This window comes from Marmota monax, unplaced genomic scaffold, assembly GCF_021218885.2.
Source record: "Marmota monax isolate L192 unplaced genomic scaffold, Marmota_monax_Labrador192_F-V1.1 WCK01_AAM20220418_F8-fsc00034, whole genome shotgun sequence".
Classification (NCBI taxonomy): domain Eukaryota; kingdom Metazoa; phylum Chordata; class Mammalia; order Rodentia; family Sciuridae; genus Marmota; species Marmota monax.
Window position 1 is genome coordinate 10693354 of NW_026693934.1, and position 23212 is coordinate 10716565.

A 23212-nucleotide genomic window follows, 5' to 3' on the forward strand; every position below is an offset into this window, starting at 1 on the left:
ATTTAATTTCTTTTTCTAATAATTTCCATGTCTGGACTTTTTCAGAGATGGCTCAAATTATTATTTTTTTCCTGTAATGGTGCCATACTCTTCTGTTTTCTAGTATGTTTTGTAATTTTTTATTGAAAAAATGGACATCCGGGTATTATTGTATGTTAACTCCGGAAACCTGATTCTCCCAGAATTTTTTGCTTATTGAGGGTGGAGCCAAATAAGCATAACTTTTCCAAACTACTTTTTTTATTTTTTTGCAAAGTATGTATTTCTTGTTGTGTGTGGTGGTCTTGAAGTTTCTGTTTTGTTAGCTCTATAGTCAGTCAGCAACCTGAGGACAATTTCCCCAAATGCCTGGCTCCAACATTAAAAAAAAAAAAAAAAAAAAATGGTGCAGAGGGTGGGGGTCATACCTCTTTAAATCTTCTGATAGATAGCACCAAAGTAGCCCATTGCCACCACTGCCAAGAGGAAACAAACAAATGTCCATGTCAGTTTCTCAGGGTAGCCAAAATGCACAAACCTAAAATTTTGGAGATCACCACTGCCTACCCTGGTATCAAACAGGTGCTCCAAGAATGCAGGCTGCTATCCCTGTACCAAGGAGGCACCCAGGAAAGCAGGTGGTAGTTAATTCATGCCTCTTCCTTCATGAGGCACCCCCTACAGGTTCTAAGTTTCTGAAGAGGTTCCAGTGTTCCCAAACAGTTGATTCCAATTGATCTTGCCAGATCAGTAGATGATTCAGAGCAGTGATCACCATAGACTTTTGTGGAATTTTGCAAGCCATCATTCCTGCTTCATACATTCTTAAGTTATATAATTAGGTACATACCCACAAACACATCATAAAGGCATTTTGGTCAATGACAGACTGCATATGTGATGGAGGTTGCATATTCTACTACCCAGGGATGTCTTGTCCGTCTGTCTTAGATGTGCAAGTATGCTTTCTGATGTTCACCCAATGATGAAATCACCTAATGACACATTTCTCACAATGCATCCTCATTGTAAAGCAACACAGAACTGCTTAGGTTATTGATTTATTGATTAATTAACTTTTATCACTAAAGGATGCCCTTCTTTTTCCTCTCATAATATTGTCTTGAAGTTCATTTCATCTGATATTAACATAGTCACACCAACTTTCTTACTGTTAATATTGGAGTCATGTATTTCTTGATTTCAACCTATTTCCACTTAATATGCATCTCTGGTAAACTGCTTCTTGAATGTCAATCTGAAAACCTTAGTCTTTTATTTAATTTATGATGTAATCATTGATATCTTTCAATCTAATGGCTACTAGTTAGCTATTTGATTTTTCTATTTATCTTCTCTAAACTTCTTTGTTCTTTTTCTTTTCCTGCCTTGAGTTGATTGAGCTTTATGTTTTGGGTTTGTTGTTGTTGTTATTTTAAAATTAGCATTGCATTCTACCTTTTCTGCTTTGGGGTAATTATCGTGTGTGTGTGCATTATGATTTAACCGTTCACACATAATTTAAGTATCTTACAATTCAAATTCCTTTATGCAATTGTCATATATTTGTTATAAACCCCACAATATACATATCATTTTTGCTTTATGCAATCAATGGTCTCTTTAAGAACTGAAGAAAAGAATAGTATATTTACCCATATATCTACTATTTTTAGGACTCTTCTTTCCTTCCTGTAGATATGAATTTAATTTTGGCATCAATTTCTTTTTATCCTAAAGAACATTTTGCATTTTTTTGTAGTGTCCATCTCCTGCAATGAATTCTGTAAGTATTTACTTGCCCCTGAAACAGTTCTATTTCACCTTCATATTTGAAGAATATTTTTTCTGCATATGGAAAACGATTAGCTTTTTTTTTTTTTAGTATTTTAAAGATGCTATCACACTGTCATCTGTTCTCCATTTTTCCTAATGAAATGTCAATTATCGTTCTCATTGTTGTATCAGGTATTTTTTGTTTCCCCAGCTCCCACTTTTTAAGGCTGCCCGCCAGCCCACCCCGCCACCTGCTGTACTGGGGATTGAACCCAGGGGCCCTCTACCACTGAGCTATGTCCCCAGTCCTTTTTTATTTTGAGGCAGGGTCTAGCTAAGTTGCTTTTTTTCTTCTTGGTTTTGTGTCATACTGGTCTCAAACTTGCAATCCTCCTGCCTCAGGTTCATGAAGAGCTAGGGTCACAGGTGTGTGCCACCATGCCCAACGTTTTAAAGATGTTCTTTCTCTTTCAGCATTTGGCTACAATGTGACTAGGTGTTTCTTCTTTATACTCATGCATATCCTGCTTTAAGGAGAAGGGGATGCTGGAGGTGTAACTCAGTGGTAGAAAAGATGGTTACATGGTTGAGGCCCTAATTTAACCCTAATGCTGGTGCGCCCGCCCGCGCGCGCGCGCGCGCGCGCGCGCGCGCACACACACACACACACACATAAAGAGGTGTTAATAAAGGCGAAGAGAAACAGTTTTACAACTTTGTTATGCTCATAGTCCCCTGGGGAGAAACAGCATGCCAATGCAGGGCCACTCAGGGGAAGTGAGGGAATTGGCTGGGCATAGAGGAAATGTGTGCAGGATCCTTTTTTTTTTTTTTTTCAGGAGGGAGCGGTCTCTGGTCTCTGATCGTCTACACCTGGCCACGGGATGGCCGGGGTGGATGGCAGGGTGAACACCCAGTATAGGAGGTGGTTGAGGGTGTGAACTTAACTGGTCCTCTGGCCTCTAGCCAGGGCCTCAAAACTGGGTCAAGACAGCATAAAAAAAATACAAACTATTACAGGGAGTTACCGAGATGCTTGGATTCCTAAGTTTGATACTTTAAATCTTAACTTTTTTTAAAAAATGGCCATATTTCTCTAAATACATTTTTTTCTTCTGCCACATTTTCCCTCCTTTCCTGGGACTCTGGTTACATATTTGTTATATTTTCTCACAAGTTATTGAATCCCTGCTCATTAATTATTTTTAATCTTTTTTAAAATTCTTTGTTCTTCAATTTGGATAAATTCTATTAAATTGCCATCAAGTTTATCCATCTTTTTTTCTGTAGTGTTTTCTTTTCTTTTTTTTTGAGTTCAAAGCCAGCCTCAGCAACATAGGCCCTAAGCAACTCTGGCAAGACCCTTCTCTAATATATATAAAAAAAGGTGTGTGTGGCGGGGGGGGGGGATGAGGATGTGACTCGGATTGAACCCCCAAGTTCAATCCCTGGTACCCTCTCCCGCAAAAAAAATTCTTAGTCAACAATTTCAACATTTTGGTTGTCTGTGTTTTGTTCTTTCTTTCTTCTTGATTTTGTGTCACACATTCTTGCTTCTTCTATCTACTGACTTATAATCATATACTGGAAATTCTGAATACATTGTAGACTTTGGATTCAGTCATTTTTTTCATAAAAGCAGTTTTAGCAGGCAGTTACTGGTGGATCATCCTGATATCAGCCTTAGAGTGGGTCTATTTATTTTGTCTCCAGTCCTAGGGCCTTAGAACCCAAGTTCTAAGATACGGTATTTAAGAATAAGTACACAGGAATAAAACAGAATATGCTGAAGGTCCACATCCGGGTTTTCAGTAAAAAGCCTGAAATATTTATCAAGTCCCTCTAACTTAATGGGATACAAATTCCCAACTTTTCCTCCCCCGTGCCCAGCACTTACTGGAATCTTGGCTTGGTTTTTCCAGCCTTCCCAGTGTTGCTTTCCACTGGACCTTTTAGAATCCTGCTGTTTGTGCCCAGTGAAGGCAGCTGAGGGCTCCAGGGGAACATGTAAGGCAAATTCTGGGAGTCTGGGGCTTCTCCTTCTGGGATTTCCCCCTTCAGCTTCCAGCTACTCAGCCAGCCCTGACCTACCTTGGTCCCTCATTTTATGTCCTATTTCCTGTGGGCTACAGGAGGTACATTACTTTAAATGGGAATTTTGCCCAATGTATTTCTCTTCTTTTGATAGTTGAAAATTCAAATGTGGTCTTTAGGATAGCCAGGCACAGTGGCACACGCCTGTAATCCTAGCAGCTTGGGAGGCTGAGGCAGGAGAATGGCGAGTTTAAAGCCAGTCCCAGCAAAAGTGAGACACTAAGCAACTAAATAAAATACAAAAAAAGGGCTGGGGGCTGGGAATCAGTGGTCAAGTGCCCCTGAATTCAATCCCTGGTACACCACCGCCCCCACCTCCGAAAATTTTTCTTTTAAATTTTTTTCTTAGTTGTAGTTGGATAAAATACCTTTATTTTATTTATTTTTATGTGGTACTGAGGATCGAACCCTGAGCCTTGCCCGTGCTAGGCGCTCTACCGCTAAGCCATAACCCCAGCCCCAAATATTCTTGTGGACCTATACAAAGTAGGAGCTCAGAGAACTGGTAGAATAAACAAAGCCCATGCCACCCTCTGAAGAACTCAGCAAGAAGGCAAGGCCCAGCTATTTCTGATGCCACCTTGTCTTAAGGCTTGGCTCCCTCTCTACCAAAGTTGGAGCTGTCAGGGTACTTGCCTGCTAGATTCTGCCTGGGGCAGCTCCTAGAGGTTTGGGGCCTGGGTGCTACCCAGAGAATCCATAGCATTGGCTGCAACCAGAACCCAGCTCCGAAGTGAGACAAGACTTCAGGTAGAGTCCTCCATCCCGTCACTTCCTGTGCAACTTCTTTCACATGAAGGAGTTTGACTTTATAGATTTGCCCTTCCTGGACATAAAAACTGAATGACTGGCCAAACAGTTTGAAAGAAGAGAGGAAAAAGTTTATTGTGTTGAGCAGACCTTATTTTCATTACAGTATCAGGAAATTCTTTCTCAATTCCCTTTGGATGCAGAGATTCTGCAGACATTTAAAACCCCAATGCTGTTCCCAAGCAAGGGGCAGGCAGCACCTGAGCATGATGTTGCATTTAAAGGAACAGGATTACAGCAAAGTAGCATGATTTAAAAAGATTTCTTAAAACTACATGATTTCTTTAAAAATTCTAAGCTTTACCTCCATTTTCCCTGTTTACCTTATTTCCATGGATAATTGGTGGGAAAACATGGTAGTTGATACTCTTTTGTTCCAAATTGTCAACCTTGGTAATTTGCCTTTTTGTTTTTGTTAAGAGGAATTGTGCCCATTTCTTTGGAAAATCTAAATTGTGACAAGTAAGGCAATGCATAAATACAGTTAACCCTTCCCCCATCTGGCCTCAGCACTGCTAAGGAATGGGAAAGCTCAGGAGAGGGCCTCTTGCTTGCAAAACATCACTGCAGAGTTTAAACTTTATGGACTACTTCTGGGAAGCATGCAGCTGCTTGAAGCTAATTTTGTGGTTTGTTCTGGCAAGTTCTCAGCATTCAGTGACACCCTGGGGAGAGAGAAATCCTGTACTCAACTCACTGACTCACTACCACTATATGATACACAAGTGCTGTTTCTGTACTATGCGGAGGAATCACAAACCAAATAATGAGAAATGTGTATCCGCCAGATACTTTGAAATACCAGTAACAGCCTGAGCTAATGATGTCTAACTCGCCTGAATTAAATCAGATAATTACCAAAGTCCTCATTAAGATCTTTTTCTCACTACATTAAGGCAGAAAAAATATGAATTTAAATAAAAAACCATTACCCTACAAAAGTAGGCATATGACAAGCTATATTTCAGTTGATTAACTCAGATTGTCCCCAAAATTCCCTCTAAAAATCAAGTACTTAAAACACTAATTATTAAAATTACATAACAATGGAATATATATTTAAATAACTTTGCACATAATACATCCTCCATTTTTTGTTATCAAGACAAAGTTCATCAGGTGGCTGGACATTTCCACTTGTATTTCCATGAAATTCTATCTAGAAAAATGAACCAGCTCTCATAACTCCTAAATTGAACTATTTTTTAACTTAGGTCAAATTAGGAAGAGCAATGAACAGCAATCTTAGAAAAGGACTGCTTTCATGTAAGTAAAATTTATTCATGGGGGAGATGGGAGTTAGGGAGTCACTTTTTTGTGGGTAGAATTCAGGTAGTGTCCAAATTAAGGTGTCAGAGAAGTATACTTCTTACCTAAATTAAACTTAGGAATTCTTTCCTCCCTATCACCTGGGCCAGTCTTTCAATAACTGACTTCCATCCCCAGCCCTCAGCCTTCATTCAGGGGCCCAGTCCCCCAAACCAGGTAAAAGTTATTCAAGCAGAGTTTTAACAAAACTCAGAACAGGACAGGATGTAAGAACAGAAGAGATTAAGCTCCATTTATGCAAAATGTTTCTTAATATACATAATTCATGTAATCTGCATCTCCCAGGAATCAAACACAATGCATAGGCCTATCAGATAGCTTAGATAGGCACACATCAGTATGTTCAACTTGAAATGCAACATTCTGACAGACTCACAGTCAATCTTATAGAAAACCAACATGCTATCACTGTCCATGTGGGTAAGTATTCAGCATATTTTTAACCAAACCCAGGAGTCCAGAGACTCTGATGGTGGCATGCCCCCCAGCCCAGAAGTAGGCAGTGATGTCAACCACATATCACTGTTCACAGAACATAAAAACAGGCTCACAGTCCTGCATGTCACATTATTTCATATTAGTCTGCCAACTGATTCATAAAGGAAACTCTCTACTATGGCATGATGAAAAAGAAAGAAAAAACAAAACCATTACATACAAATGTTTTCTAAGAACAATGTGCTGTGATCAGTTCCCTGAAGCTTGAACATTCTGCACAATCAGCTCTTGCTTCTTGGAAAATAAAATTTCTTATCTGTTTTTTTAGTCACAGGATGCTTTCTCACAGCAGAGACAACAGCAAAGCTGATTAGGATCCCATTTTAGTGGCAACATCCTTTCCTGGAGCATTTGTTTAATTTGGAGAAGTGATTATGCCACATACAGCCAGGAAAGAAACTGGCAGAAGGAAGGTCTAGACCACTCTAGAAGCTGGGCCTCACATAATCAGCATGAGTTATTAATAAGACAGATGTCAGGATGGTGACAAAAGAGAGGCAACGAATGACATTAGGACACACACCCTACAGAGAATACATTTTACTCTGTATCTTTCTTCCATGCAGAATAAGCATAAGACCAGAGAGCTGGGAGAAGGATGGCTGGTGGGAACAGCATTTAAAAGCATGTCCCAGTGACTGAAGCATTTCCTGCTCAACCTTCCAGACGACACAATGGGAAAATGCACATTTCTTCCCACAGTTGTAGACAGCAGCTGCAGCAGTCTCTCTGAAAGCTTAACTAAATGTGAAGATGACGCCTGGACAAATGTTTCTTGATTCCACTGATCCTATTCCTTCAGCTGCTCGGACGAGGCGAGAGGTGGGGCAGGGTGAAATCATGCCACAGCCTTCGTCACAGCAGCCACTCTGAGTGACCTTTCCAGTCTCAGACAAACTTATCTACCCAACTTTTAATGAAATAATGAAACCAGAGTCAAAAAAAGCTTCTCCAGACTGACTAGGAGGCTCCTAAGCTAACTTCTGCATTTGAAAACAGAAAAAATTAAGTTACCTGTATTTGTGGTAAGATTGTGATTTTTTTAAAAAGACTGCCCGTCAGCGTGTTACCTGGCTTAGAAGGGTGAGGATGTGGCTATGCACTTGTGCCGACTCATTTTTAAAATTTCTTGGTGGTGCTGGGGCCTTGCTCGTGTTAGGCCAACACTCTACCACTGAGTTCCTTAGCCTTTTTCATATTTTAAAAAAGCAGGCAAAAGAGGAAAGAACAAGCCTGTGTGAACTGGTAGGCAGATGTGGTGCCCATCAGTGCACAAACTGCTGAACTCCACGCCTGGGCAGAGATGGCACCTCACACCTGCTCAGGCCAACACCACATCCAGGAACCTAACGGCCCATCGGTTAGGAAAGGCTGCTCCCATGGGGCGACACTGAGCCACTGCAGTGAAGACACACAAAATAGACTAAAGGGCTGACAGTGCTTTGTGATGCAGTCAAATCGTGTCAGAACTAGTGTGGACTCAGTCATTTTCTGGAAGTCGAAGGTAACCAACAGATCTAAAGTAAAAGGGATATGGGACAGTGTAGAGAAAAATACAAGTTCTTAAGTCAGAATCCTTCCTGGACTTAGAAGCAGGAGCATTTTGGTAAGAAAAGTCCAAGCCAAATGTCCCCTGGGTCTGAGAGAAGAGTAAGCAGGAAAGGGCAAACAATACAGTGACCATCCTGAGGGAGCCCAAGCCCTCAGAGATGGATCACTAGAGGGACTTACTATGGCTGTGTCCAGTCAGGAAACTGATAACAGATGTTCTTTTAAGAAAGTGGGAGGAAAAAGTAAGGATTTTCAAAAGTACAAAAACTGTTTACAAAATAATTACCTAGAAAGTTCACTGGGATTGGGTAGAGAACAGGAATAATGTTTTCATTTCAAATTAGCCACGATACTACTGATGGTTTATAAAAGAGGATGGCCAATTTCTAGTCTTCCTCCCCCAACACACAGAGCCATTCTACTGTGCTATCTTCCCTATCATCTCCCCAACCCACACCCATCCAGCTCCCAGATTAATTTGCTTAGCCACTGCACCAAGCCAACCTTAAAGATACATGATTGTTGGATGGGTTTCAATTAAACAATGATGCTAACACTTGGGAAAACAATGTGGGGTTGGTAGGGTGTGGGGAGAAGGGGGCTAGGAAGGAACACGTTGGCATAAACCTCCAGGTATGTAGACCTTGGATAAGGCTTCTGCTGGCCTGAACCAGAACAGGTGGGCATATGCAGTGCAGCCTGAGCTACAGGTAAGCTGAGGTAAGGAAGAACATGGCATCTCTGCTGGTCTCCTTCCCATGACAGTACAGCATGTACGTGATCTTGGATGTGGACACCAAAGGACTTATTTTCTTCCAGTTGCTGCTGCCATTTCTTCTTCTAGTGAGAAGATTGCTCTTTACAGAGTCCCAAAAGATCAGCCACTTGTCTTCCTCTGAGGTACAAATCCAATAGAGCCTTAACCCCCAAAATCCAGCATCCACTGGAAGTCAAAGTCAAATGCTCAGAATCAAAAGGTGTGGCACACCTGCCCAGTCAATTACCAGCAGTTGTATAGACAGATCAGAAAAAACTAGCATTTAGTATAAAACTGTTTTTCAAATGATGTCATTTCTTAACTTCTCCAGAGATCATAATTCTTCATGTTTCTGATATTCTATAGAGAAGGAAAACAATGAAAAATAAAACAGATTATCCTCTAGTTATAAAAATACAGAGTGGGCATCTTTTATAACCTATGATTTGTACCCCCACCTCCACTGTATCTCTTTTTCTTTAATTTTAGGAGCCTTTAGTTTGATGTTTTTGAAAGCAAAAATAAAATAAAGGACACTTTTATTTTTAAAAACATTGAAACTACCTGCAAACCCCATTCCAAATGAATTGTCTTCACAGTATAGTGTTAACTTTCAGTACATGAGCAGTGTTTTCAGTCAGCTACCTTCTTTTCCCACTTATTATCATATAAATATTTCCCTACATATCAGAGTAGCTCACTTTTGGATGTTTAAACAGTTTTTATTGTTTTTGGTTTACAAATAATAATAAATTTCTTTATGAATATAATTTTTTTCTTGTGCTGAATTATTTCTTTAAGATAAATTCTCAACCAAGAATCTGGGGGCATAGCACTGCTTTTTAACAAGGGTGTCCTAATACACAAAGCCTTGGGAAAGCACACACACAGTTCATCACCATCTTCCCCAACAAATGTGTCAATATGTCTACTTTTACTAATGACAGACTACTTCAACTTGATTACTGTTTGCTAAAATCCACTTAGTATTTGTGTTCTTCTCTTATTGGAACAGTGTATTCACATTCTTTTTCCATTTGTCTATGGAAATCCTTGAGGTTTTATAAATGAATTTGAATTATTTTTATAATAACTATGTAACATTTCAGTGTCATAGTACAGTTTTCAGGATGTATAGGCAAATCATTCAGGTCCATGTTCTGCATTTGCTTTTATATATTAGTTTAAAGCAGAATAAATCTTAACTTCCCGAGCCTGGTTTATTAATAGTTTTTTTTTTTTTAAAGTCACTTTTGTATTCAAATGAATATTTTTCAAGTGACTACCATTCAATATAACAGGGAGAACATAGTATAAAGACTTAAGTCCTTTTTATCCTTAGCTTGAATTAAATAGAAACATTTCACCCCCACCTCCGAGAACTATTTAAAAAAATCCATTTCCATATGCCTATTTTAAATAAATAATATATTTTTCAAATCAAAACAATATTTTGTCTTGACCTAAGCTTGTTCATTCACTAGTGCCTAAACTAAAAAAAATGGGAATCTGAGAAGAGCTTCCCAAAATATCAGGCTTGGCTTCAATGGCACAAAACTCCTAAAGCTAAATAATAATCATGATTAAAGCATCTTTTTTCCCCCTCAACCAAAAGAAAGGAAAGAAAGGAGGAAGGAAGACAGGCAGGGAGGTGAGCAAATGAATTAATAAACATTGCTTAGAAGGCAAAATGAAAAATAGACATTGATTGATGGAAGGATTAAAGGGAGATTTATCTTTTCCTTTCATTCATCATTCTGTCATTTTTGCTTCAAATCAGAAACACAGAAGAGCACTTACCCAAAGCCAAATGTCTGCACTTACCTTCTTGGCTCTGATTTTTTGTCTTCCCCTTATATAGTATTCCTATTTCTTTCTCCTTCTGAAAACGGGTCTGTAGCTGTTTGATCTCTTGATCATAGTCCTGCCACTCTGGGACAATCCGCACAGCAGCCTCCAGCTTGGGCTCTTTGGTCATTGGATTATTACACTGTAAAAACCAACAAACACAATTCAGCTGAGTTGAAGAAAGGGTGCATTAATATACAGAATCCAAATAAGTCTCTATTCTTGGGTTAAAAGTCCTAACTGGACAAAATGAACAATACTGAGAATCTCAATGATATAGTCAGCAGAAGCAATATGGGAGTGGGTTATATAAAGCTGTAGTTACTTCTTCTATGAAGAAGTTGTGGAGAGCTGCCAGAAGGCAACAAAAGCAAAAGTCCAGTAGGAAAATTAAAAGGCACAGAAATGAGCCAGAAGACAAGAGTGACTCAGCAGTAGGTAAGTCCTGAAAACAGTCCCATCTGATGCTAGGGGAGTTAGCTTCCTGGGTGGGTGTAGAAGAACATCATAGACAGCTCACCAGATCAATGGTTTTTGCCCTTTTCTTAGAAGCATCATCACACCATGTTTCACACCAAAGCCATTCTTGAGGGAGGGATTTGATTGGCACCTGATGGATCATGTTATTGGGCAAATCCTGTTTGGTAAAGAAAATAAAACACAAGAATCTAAAGTTCTGGAGGAAATTTAAATAAATGCATTGCAAAGCAGTGATGTTAGCTGTTCACTATGCATCACATACCAATCATAAATGTTTTAGAATTAAAGGGGTCCTCACCAAAAGACTAAGAGAAATTAAGGAATTTATTTATGGCATTTTTTTGAAACTTCAAAATCTAGAGAATCCATGAGCAACTGAAAACTGTACCCATAATAAACAAGAGAAAAATGCTGGCTTATACCCACACTTCCTTCTATGGAGGCGATAATAAGAAAAATACTCCTGCTCACTTTTGAAAGTGAGTATAGAGAGGTGGTTCTTAAAATTTATAGTTTTCAAAAAAGAGAAGCTTTTTTTGTGTTGAGCTCAGCTCCCAAAAAGACGAGGCCCACATTTTTCAAGTTTGTCACAATAAAAATGTTCCATTGCCCTAAGACTTACACAGAACAAAACACTGATGGAATAAAGTAAGGCTCTGGATTCAATCTTTAGCAGAAATGAAAAGAAAGGAAGAAGAAGGCACTTGAAGGCATGGGAGAGCTAAAGGGACACTAAGAATTATGGGGACACAGGAGAAAAGAGACCCACAGAGATAACTCTAGAACCTGGGGTTTTCCACTCAGGGCTACATAGTTTAATAAGGTTCCCTGAGGCTTTTAACAGCAACTCAGGCCTAAGGTAACAAATATTTATATATAAGGCCTGTGGTGGCTGAGGGGAGTTCTGGTGAGACCAGCTTTGGGCTGGTGTACTAAAGGAACACACCCTATGATTAGAGACAGAATCAGCTCCACTAGAGACTGTCTAACTTCAAATCATCAAAATCCTAAACCTGGATTAAAATCATCCTGGACAACTGTGCCCCCAAGTTTCTGACAGAATAAAACATAAATTCTGTTGAATGATACCATTAATCTAGGCCTCAAATTATCTCCATAAATAATTGGGCAAAAACAATGACTGACACACTAAAAAAAAAAAAAAAAGATATATGAGAGATGAGAACAGGAATGGCAGACAAGAAAATAAGATCCATGGTAGCTCCATAATTGATACACACCAGATATCACACAAAGACTTTAAAGATATTCACTATGTACAAGATTTAAAAATTTTAAAATGAGAATTTCAGCACAGAACTGAAAACAAAGATATCTAAATGAGAACACACAGCCAAAATATCATAACCAAAATAACCAAAAACAAAGACAAAGTTAAATAAATTAGACAGCAAATAACAAAAATGAAGCACAGAAAGAAAATAAGGGAATAGAAAAAAGAATGTTAGAGAAATTCAGAGTTCAATAACAGAAGTTTAGCTTATGTGTAACTAGAATGTTAGAAAGTAGAGAACAGGACAGGAGCATTACAAGGAACCCTAAGACCATGTAAGAAAAATCAAAGTGAAAAAGTAGGTATATATTGTAAGGAAATCTGCTGAAAGCCAATACAAATGTTAAACAGAGTCAGAAGAAAAACAAATAATCTCCAAAGGAAAAACAATTAGAGCAGTAAATAATGTATAACGGAAACATTTGAAAAAGATAATAGAAAGTAAATTGTATTTAAAGTTCTGAAATACTAAATAACTGCCAAGCTGCAATTTTAAAGTCAGTGAATGTTCTTCAAGAATAATTGCAGGGCCGGGGACTTAACTCAGTTGGTAGAGTGCTTGCCTTGCATGCACAAGACTTGGGTTCAATCCCCAGCACTACAAAAAAAAAAAAAAAAGAATAAGTGAAAAAGAATGAAGCTGGATGGACCCTTACCTTGTATGATATATAAAATTAACCAAAAAATGTTTAAAAGACCTAACTGTAAGAACTAAAACCAAAAAAATCTTAGAAGAAAACACAGGGGAAATCTTCACGACACTGGATTTGGCAAGATTTTTTTAGATGTGACAGCAAAAGCACAGTGGGGTTGGAGGTGGTAGGGATTAAACTAGGACTTAGCATATACTAAGCACTACCACTGAGCTACACCCCTAGCCATGCAACTCACAATTGATAATGGGTTAATATACAGAACATAAAGAACTCCAACTCAACAACAGCAAAATCAATTAAAAATGGGCAAGATACTTCAACAGATATTTCTCCAAAGATCATAAACAAATGGCTAACATAAATGGCACACAAAAAGACAACCAATATTTTTACCACTAGAGAAATAAAAATCAAAACTACAATAAGATCTCATTTTAGGATGATTTTGTTCACTGAAAACTTTAAAGAAAAAATAATGCTTTCAAAGACAATTTAAATTCATTCAATGAATGAAAACAGACTTTAGGTATTCAGGTAAAGTAAGCATTTTTCTACAGAAATTTTTATAATTTTAAAAGAAAAAGGTAATTGGATCATCAGAGTACAGCTTTGGCCCAAATATTTAATATTTGGGTGAAAAATCAGTGAATACTTTCAAACTTTGAAAGTTTGAACACTTCTCAGGAGAAGATAAAATACCTTTCTCTAAATTATTATAAACTGCTCTTATTACAGAAAAGTCAGTAATGTAATAGAAAATAATTTGTTTTTTATTTGTTTGTTTTTAGTTCTGTTCCTAGCAAAACAATGTAAGGCCTCTCACTAGACCCTGGACATGTACGGCTTGTTGTATAAGAAAAAAAAATTAAACAAATAATCAAACAACAAACAAAAAAAGATCTCATTTTATACCCAATAGGATGGCAATTATTTTTTTAAAAAAATTGGGTGGGGAAAGGGGTGGAGAATAAGAAGTTTTGGCAACTGTATGGAGAAAATGGAACATTTATTTGTACATTTCTGGTAAGAATGTAAAATAATACAGCTACTGTAGAAAACATATGGCAGTTCCTCAAGAAGTTAAACAGAGAACTACCAAATGATTCAGCAATTACACTTCTTGGTATATTCCCCAAATTGAAAGCAGAAATTCAAATAGATATTTGCATATCAATGTTCATTAACAGCCTTGTAGACAATATTCAGAGGTAGAAATAAGTCAATTATCTATGAATAGATGAATAAATAAACAAAATGTACACACATATACAAAAGAATATTATTCAGACTACATAGAAAGGAAATTCTGACATGCTACACAACACAGAGGACATTTTGCAAAGCAAAATAATCCAGACAAAAAAAGACAAATGTTACATGATTCCACTCACATGAGGGACACAGAAGTAAGCAAATTCATAGAGACATAAAGTAGAAAAGAATTTACAGTGGCAGAGGGTTACAGACAAGAGGATTATTTAATGGCTACAGAATTTTAGTTTGGGAACATGAAAAAGTTCTAGAGATGAATGATAGTGATGGTTGCATGACTATGAATGTACCTGATGTTACTGAACTGTACTTCCAAAAGTGGAAAAGATGGTATTTTATGTATATTTTCCCATGATTAAAAATAATATTAGGGCTGGGGTTGTGGCTCAGCGATAGAGTGCTCACCTCGCATGTGCGAGACCCTGGGTTCAATCCTCAGCACCACATAAAAATATATGAATAAAATAAAGGTATTGTGTCCAACTATAACTAAAAAATAAACATCAAAAGATAATAATAATATTAAAGGTAAAATACAGACACATAGATAACAAAACTAAAAAAAACTGATACTAGTTGAACAGACACAAAGAAAAATTTAAAAATATTTTTCATCAAGTCTACTGGCATACAAATAATGGGAGTCCTAGAAGAAGGAGGAACTAGAGGGAGGAAGGAAGAAGGAAGAAGGGAAGAGGAGAAGAAGAACGAGGTGTAAAAAGAATAGAAGAAATAATGAAAACTTCCCAGATGTAATGAAAAAAAATCTACACATATCCAAGAAGTTCAACATACTCCAAGTAGGACAGATTGAAATAGACTCACACCTCAACATATTAAACGATCAATAGAGAGACATAGAGAGAGGGTATCTTAAAACCATCATTAGAAATGCAACATGTCATGTACAAGGGATCTCACTAAGACTACATCTAATTTCTTATCAAAAACCACGGAGGCCAGAAGTCTTTGGAGGCCAAGATATTCAAGGGGTTCAAAGAAATAATGTCAAGCAAAAATTCTATGCCCAGCAAAACTCATCAAAAATAAAGGAGAAATTTCCACACCCTATGAAAGTTTGCAAATAGTGAAGTCACGCTGTCAAAAATACTAAAGAGGGTCCTTTAGGATGAAATGGAATGACACTCGAGAGTAACTGGGATCCACATGAAGAAATAAAAAGAGCACACCAGTAAATATTAGAGATAGTACCAATGCATTTCTTGTTTGGAACTTTTCCCCCTCCTATCTGGTTTAAAAAACAACTATGAAAAGAAATAATTATAAATCTGTTGATGGGCGCATAATACATATAGACTATATAAAAATACAAAGGGTTAGCTCCCGCTGCCCCCAGTGGGTTGGGGGTGGGTACACGGATTAAACCCAGAGGCACTTTATCACTGAGCAAGATTGCCAGTCCTTTTTATTTTTTAAAGTTGCTTAGGGCCTCACTAAATTGCTGAGACTAACCTCAAACTTGCGATCCTCCTGCCTCAGTCTCCCAAATCACTGGGATTACTAAATGAGGTTGTTGTTTATGCTTTGAAATAATTCCTTGGTGTATTTGAATATGCATACTTTTGTTTTGTACACTCCATGGACACTGTATAGCACAATTATTTTTTTCTTTTTTTTATACTGGGGATTGAACCAGAGGTACTTAACCACTGAGCAATATCCTAGCCTTTTTTAATATTTTATTTAGAGACAGGGTCTTGCTACGTTGCTTAGGGACTCACTAAGATGCTGAGGCTGGCTTTGAACCCGTGATCCTCCTGCCTCAGCCTCCCAAGCCTCTGGGATTACAGGCATGTGCCACAGTGCCCAGCCAAGGTTAAAAAAAAATTGGGGGGGTTGGTAGGGGGTGGTTACTGAGAATTGAACTCAGGGGCACTCAACCACTGAGCCACATCCCAGCCCTGTTTTAGAGACAGGGTCTCACTGAGTTGCTTAGCACCACACTTTTGCTGAGGATGGCTTTAAACTAGAGATCCTCCTGCCTCAGGTGTGTGCCACCATACCTGGCAAAATTTTTAAGGCAACTTAAGCAAAACAAGTAGGTGAAACTATGTATTTAAAACACAGCTTTTGGGGCTGGGGTTGTGGCTCAGCGGCAGAGCACTCGCCTCTCACGTGTGAGACCCTGGGTTTGATCCTCAGCACCACATAAAAATAAGTAAACAAAATAAAGATATTGTGCCCATGTATAAATAAATAAATAAATCACAGCTTTTTAAAACTCCAATATCAACTCTGAAAAATGCTTAGCATTAATAAACAATAATTCAGCTAACTTTCTTGCAACATATCATGGTTTCTAACAGAAAAAAGGGAAACTGCAATACTACACTTAATTATATGAATCCTAAGCTATTTAGTTCCTAAACTAGGGGGGCAGGGAATTGACCCTACAGGGAGAGAAACAAATTTATCAGATGAGGTTAAATACAAAATTAAAAGATAAGGTAATGGTTCCAAAAGACAACTCCCTCCTTCCATGTCAACCGACATCAGGTCTCTGTGACATTTTTTACTCTTGCTATGCCTTCTCTTGAGGTCAGATGTAAATGTCAAACACACACACACACACACACACACACACACCTTTTCACGAAGAAATAAGACACAGCTCTGAGAGTAGAGATTTGAGACACAAATAATACTTTGTTTTTCTGACACAACACACTATACCCACCACTGAAACTATTTATTAACCATAAAAAAATGGCCACTTACTTGGTCAAGATTTGAAAGGCTGTTAGGATCTTGACTCAGACCTTGGTACTGTCCCCTGAGTCTGTCACCAGCTGCTATTTTCCTAAATTTCTTCAGATCCACAACATAGAGTGCACTAAACAGAGAAGACCTATTTGTTAAAACCAACCATGGATTTATGGCAGAAAAAGAAACCCCACTGAATAATGGAATAGCCAAACATTCTGGTTTCTCTGTGAAAAGGTGGATTACAGCACTATAATAGAGTTAAATGTCAGTATATGATACCACAAAGATGAATAAGAAAGTCACTGCAAAGTTCCTACTCTGTCCCAGTAGCTCACCTTGGTCACTCTTCCTTATTTGTCTTCCAAGGAAATAATTTCTGGCAAAAGACTTCTACAAATACAACATATTTGGTAGTAAAGCTACAACTGATAAAGAACCTTTAGTCAAAGATATCCTAATGATGTCCCATATGTACAAAGGAAAATACCTACAGTATTATAGTATTTTTGGACCAGGACCTAAAGACTGAAACTAGTCACCATATCGCATCAATCACCTGTAGGTGCCACTTCCTACAGGTAGGTCCCTGCCCTCCAAATAATCTAAATCACACTTTTCCCAGAGAAAACAATGAAGAATTTATTAGAAATGCAATGAATATATACAATGATTAAATTAAGAAGTCTCCTATAATAGGAGTAATCTATCCTATAAATATATCCTATAAATCTATCCTATAAATATATCTGAAATATGCAAAATAATATATTTAAGAGATTATCTATCCTATAAATAATCTATCCTATAAATATATCTGAAATATGCAAAATAATATATTTAAGAGATTATTCATTGCATTATGGTATGTCATAGGAAGAGACTACAAGTAACACACATATGCGAATAATATACAGCTTAAAAAGGGGAAAAAGGTCCCTCTCTATATAGTGATACAGGATCTACAGGTAAGGTATTTAGTTTTTAAAAAAAAGTAACAAAATAGTATTAAAAAAGACGGTATATTTTGTATAAAAAAAAAGGACATACATTTATAGTTATTCATATAAAAATTAGACTCCAGAAGAACAGATAGTAAATTTAGGGGAGGTTATCTGTTGCAGGGGTGGGAACTCGGTAAAAGAGAGAAATAGGAAGGTTTTTTCCATTGTTTTTTTCCCCCAACAATTTTCATTTTTTAACCATATTAACGTATCACCTATTTGCAATTTTAAATACACATAATTAAGTTTAAAGAACAAAAACTACAAAACATTATTAGGCGTTTTCTTTTTTCAGTACCTGATATGATACTTTCGCCCAGCTAAGTGACTAGCCCAGTACCCTGACTTCCAGAATCTGTAGCCATCCATTTCTCTTCGGCTATCACAGAAAGGAGTATAACCATAAGGGGCACCATCCAAATTGAAATCTCTTAACTCTTTCAGATCTGTTCGTACAATCTGGAGAAAAGAGTATCAAAAGTCATTTGTTAAGCCACCATGCAGACATCTCTAATGCAGTTTCCTTAGAATACAGAGTGCCTCACATAGGTGACAGGGAGGGCAGTTAGGTGAGTGATGGCACAGGCTCTAACAGACGCCTAGATTCCTCCACTTCGTAGCAGGATGCTCTCACTAACATGGAAGACACTTAGCCTAGTATGTGGCAAATAATATTTTAACTATTCAAAAGAAGTAGAATAAACTTAACATGCTTAGGTTTACTGTGCGTCCGTTTCCTCATCTATAAACTGGAGATGATGATAGTCCCCATCTCACAGTGTTGTTGGGGGAATGACATGAGTTAACATACAGAAAGCTATGGAACAATGCCTTCTCCAATATAAGTGCTCACAAGGACAGAATATGGCCATATTACAATCAGGAAAACGTATTTCAGGTTGAGCCACCTAAGACAGGAGGTTCCAAAGAGGTAGTGAAACTTTTTGTCCACATGACTTTTGCACACATTATATCACTTTCATTCAGGTAACTCGGGTTTCAAGCTGAGGGTAAGACAGAAGGCTGGAGAGCATAAGTGCATTTATGCTATTTGAGTTTGTATGCTTTAAAATGTGTTCCTTGTGATTAAGTAAAATCCTGATAACTGGAAGAATATCTGTAGCAGTCCTAATTATCAAGGCCAAGCATCCACTTGAGCTTTTTCTATCACCCAGACCAATAACACCTTATCTTTGGGGCAGAATAATGGAGATGGTGGCAAATACTGTTAAAACTTTATTTCCTAATTTTTCATTTTTTTGTTAAATGAATTACGATATAAGACTGCATTCATGATGTTATCATAATTACTGTTAAAAAGACACAGAAAAAGATAAAAGGACATATAATAAATGCAAATTAAAGTTAAAAATTGATCACACCTGGGTGATACCTTCTATATTTTCTTAATAGTGTAAACATAAGCAGGCACTTTTTCATAACTGGAAAATAACATTTTAAAAACAGAAAGAAGTCTGTTGCCTTTAAGACAAATTATTACAATCTGGACTTTCAGAGCTTACCTGATCAGCATCCACAAACAGAAATTTGTCAACAACTAGTGGGAAAAGTACATCCAGGAAAAGAATCTTGTAGCCCCATATGATACGCTGTTTTTCAGTCTGTTGATGAAGCCACCGAGGCCATTTGTACTGAACAAGTTCATATTGGAAATTGTATTCATTTGCCATGTAAGGTATAAACTCCTTTTTTTAGACAAAGGGAACAACAATCATTCATTATGATTAAGAAAATTGACTTCATAATATAAGTCAACCACTGTGATTATGGTACAAGTAAAACACATTTACCAAAACAGTAGTCTAACAAAAAAATTGGAAACCAACTGACTTGAGATTACTTTAAAGAACATATGTAAACCTCTTGTCAAAACCCTTTCTTTTTGACTTTTAGTTACCACATGAAATGACAGAATCTGCAGGTGAAGGCTTTAGATCTAAAACCAAACAGGCAGGCACATGCATGCATACATGCACACACTTAAAGACATATGAACTTCAAGTTCATTTGTATAAATCTGATTTCAGTAAAAATATTTTTTTTAAAATAAAAATATTTGTTTTTTTGATGATGCTAGGGATTGAACCCAGGCCCTTGGGCATTCCAGGCAAGCAATCTGCCTCTGAGCTATACTCCCAGCTCCCAGTTAAATATTTTTTGAGCTTGATTATAAGCTTTTCTCAAGGTTAGTTCTAACCAGGGAATAAGATGGCAAAGCCAAAATCACACATAAATTTATTGTCATTAATAAATAAAACTTTTAGATTCTAAATACAAATACGTTTAGGGAACCAGAATTATTTCTTTATAAGTGATGTTACTGAATATATTAAAAGGTGTTTAATGTGATAAAAGGGGAAAAATTAATTTAGGTGACAAATCCTAACTGATACAAATAAAGCAGAAAACTTCCCAGGTGTGTTTTTGTTTTGCACAGATGAAGCATTACTCCACATATCATCTGGCAGTGGTTCAGGAGAAAACTAATCCTTCTCCTCCACACAAACCATCACTGACTTTTCTAATTAAAGTCAGACATGCATGTTTCAGAGGAAGGGAATGCTATTTCATTAAAACACTGCTTCTTAAAAAGATTAGACTCTCCTATATTATCTAAGTTTCAAACAGGTCATAGTTTTGTAACATGTTCACCCCATAGAACAATCTGTTGTAAGGAAAATCAACATAGACATACACAACTAAATTAGGGTAGTCAAATAAAAGGAAAAATTTTAAAATATAAAGATAAAACAAAAGCAGTAAAAAAAAAATATTGTAAATATCTCCCTAATAAGAACAGTTTTCTTTTTCCTATGAAACAAACCTTAAATGTGGGGGACAAATAATTCTTCAAGAACCAGAACTTCACAGGAGTCTTAGTATTCTTTAGCACTGATAGCATCATTATGCTGCCAAACAAAAACAAATAATAATAATAATAATAATGTTTCAATGCTTTTTAACTCAATAACATTAAGCAAAATCAATAACAAGGCAGCACAGCAAACAGAGACCCTTAGTAATGGAAAATGTACTTATTCTTATTTATAAAGTTATCACTGAATGGGAGAGAAGGGGCATTTCTCTATAAAAATATACCTAGCTAACTGAGGAAAATGTTAATTCTGCTGTACCTTTAAGTAAACTGCTTCATGAACTGATATATCAATTATAGTACAAGTAAACACTAGAGGTTGTGGTAACTGAATATATCACTCCTCAACACCCCTGTCAAGGCACAGCAGCATTGGTCCTGAGAACATGTACATACATGCATTACCTCCCTCAGACTGGACAGAGAGCCCTGCCAAGGAGAACAAGGAAGAGCAAGGGGAGGACAGTGTGTACAGGCTCAAGATTCCTCAATCAAGGCATTTAATTAAATAAATTATTACCATTGTCATTATTTTAGGTCAGAGGTTTTTTAGAAACTAAAGGATAAAAATGACATTTTGATTATTTTCTATACTAGATTTGCAGTGAAAAAAAGAAAAAAGAGACCTGATTATCAGGCAAAGGGATGTCTTCAGAACAGAGTCTCTCAAGTGCCTTCCTCTCTGGTGGCCCCAATGTCAACAAGTCGAAGCCTATAGTCCCTCTTGCCTCTGGTTATGTGACCTAGGCAAGTCCCTTCCAGCTCTGGGTCTTAGTTTGTATAAAACAGAAGTTTTCTTACCTATGAACTAAGATTCCTCTTGACTCTGTAGAAGGTGAAGTGTTCATGGTCCTATTCTATTCTCTATGTCTATCTCCTAACATTTAGTAGCCAAATAAACAATACTATCTATAAAGTGTGCACATGATATTCAAAATCTATAGTCTTACAATATACATAGAGGTATTCACTACTAGGCTTCATGGAGTTGACCAGATCAAAAAAAAAAAAAAAGGACTGCATATAGTAAGCTACTCAAAGTCCTCAGAGTGCTCTAAATACACTTAAGTACAATAGGCAGAATCCAAAAAAACCTCTAAATAGGAATACCATGACAAATTCACTTACAGACACCAAAATAATCAACAAGACTAACCGAAGAAATCTTTCATAGAGATGACCAGATGCAACAGAGAAAATATTAATTATGTCATCTTTATCTTGTTTCACTTCCTCCGCCTTCTGGCCTCCTGAAAAGCCCCTGTAACAAGAGATAAAAACAGGATTCCATTACTCTACTGTTATGTATATCTAAAAAGAACAAATAAAATAATTATTAAAAACAACAACAACAAAACAAGACTCCATGAGATGCTGGAAAGAGAGTGCCTTCCCATTCCTATTCTTGCCCAAGAGGGTAAGAAGGGGCAGGAGTCACAAAGCACCCAGCACTCTGGGAACAGGCACAAGCCTGAGAAGTCCACCCACAGGCTAACAAGGAGGATGCTCAGGGTAACAAGGAGGATGCACGTGTTAACAAGGCATTATGTTGCTTTAGGAATAGGTGGCGCATGGGCTCCACAGACACAGTCTGTACAATCAGAAGTAAACTAAGCAATTATCAATCACTTCTCCAAAGAGCAGGCACAGCCCAACAAAAGTTAAGAAGCATGGAACAGAAGTAAGTCCATCAGGAGACACTAACCTCCTTTGGTTAATTAATTGGAAAATACCCATCTATTCCAAAGTAAGAATACTCACCTATTCCAAATCTGGCTACGAGAAGCAGAACGGAAAGTCCCAAATACTAACTCAAAAGGAGGGATGGATGGTGCTTATATCTGTTTTTCCTTAAAAACATTATTTTATGATGCCAATTTACCATTTGAATGAGTCCCAAAATCCAGATTCATTCTCATTTGTCCCGTCACTCAGCAAGTCTTCGTTCACCATGTCTGCCTTCTTCTGAACCTACAATGTACATGGCAGATTATATTCCTCCGAGTATGTCCAGGAGACGTAAAACTAACTTACACTGGATGTATGCTGTGAATTCTCTCATAAGCAGTTACAGCCCCAGATGGAGCCTATCAGAATTCAACATAAATGCCTCCATCTGATGTTCACATTAGAGCCTTAAGTGAGAAGACAGTCATCTCTTTTAATGAAATAACCATTTTTAACTTGTATAATGAGCAAAGAACCTCAAATTCAGATGCATTGAAAATGCAGTCTAAATAAAAC

At 37.3% G+C, this 23212-nt stretch overlaps 1 protein-coding gene across 7 annotated transcripts in view; it reads right to left on the bottom strand.

Annotated features, from left to right (window-relative positions):
* Positions 1 to 4708: 4708 nt before the first annotated feature.
* Uggt1 (UDP-glucose glycoprotein glucosyltransferase 1) overlaps positions 4709 to 23212 on the bottom strand; it is a 107652-nt gene continuing 89148 nt past the window's right edge. For all 7 annotated transcript variants that reach the window (XM_046463717.2, XM_046463721.2, XM_046463720.2 and 4 more), the window contains 9 exons: positions 22851 to 22939; positions 22125 to 22229; positions 20918 to 21002; positions 19596 to 19778; positions 18371 to 18531; positions 17084 to 17198; positions 11163 to 11279; positions 10619 to 10784; positions 4709 to 9154 (listed from right to left, as the gene is read on the bottom strand). In XM_046463717.2, the coding sequence (XP_046319673.1) occupies positions 9129 to 9154; positions 10619 to 10784; positions 11163 to 11279; positions 17084 to 17198; positions 18371 to 18531; positions 19596 to 19778; positions 20918 to 21002; positions 22125 to 22229; positions 22851 to 22939 (1047 nt within the window). In that variant the 3' untranslated portion in view covers positions 4709 to 9128. The remainder of the gene's footprint in view (positions 9155 to 10618; positions 10785 to 11162; positions 11280 to 17083; positions 17199 to 18370; positions 18532 to 19595; positions 19779 to 20917; positions 21003 to 22124; positions 22230 to 22850; positions 22940 to 23212) is intronic.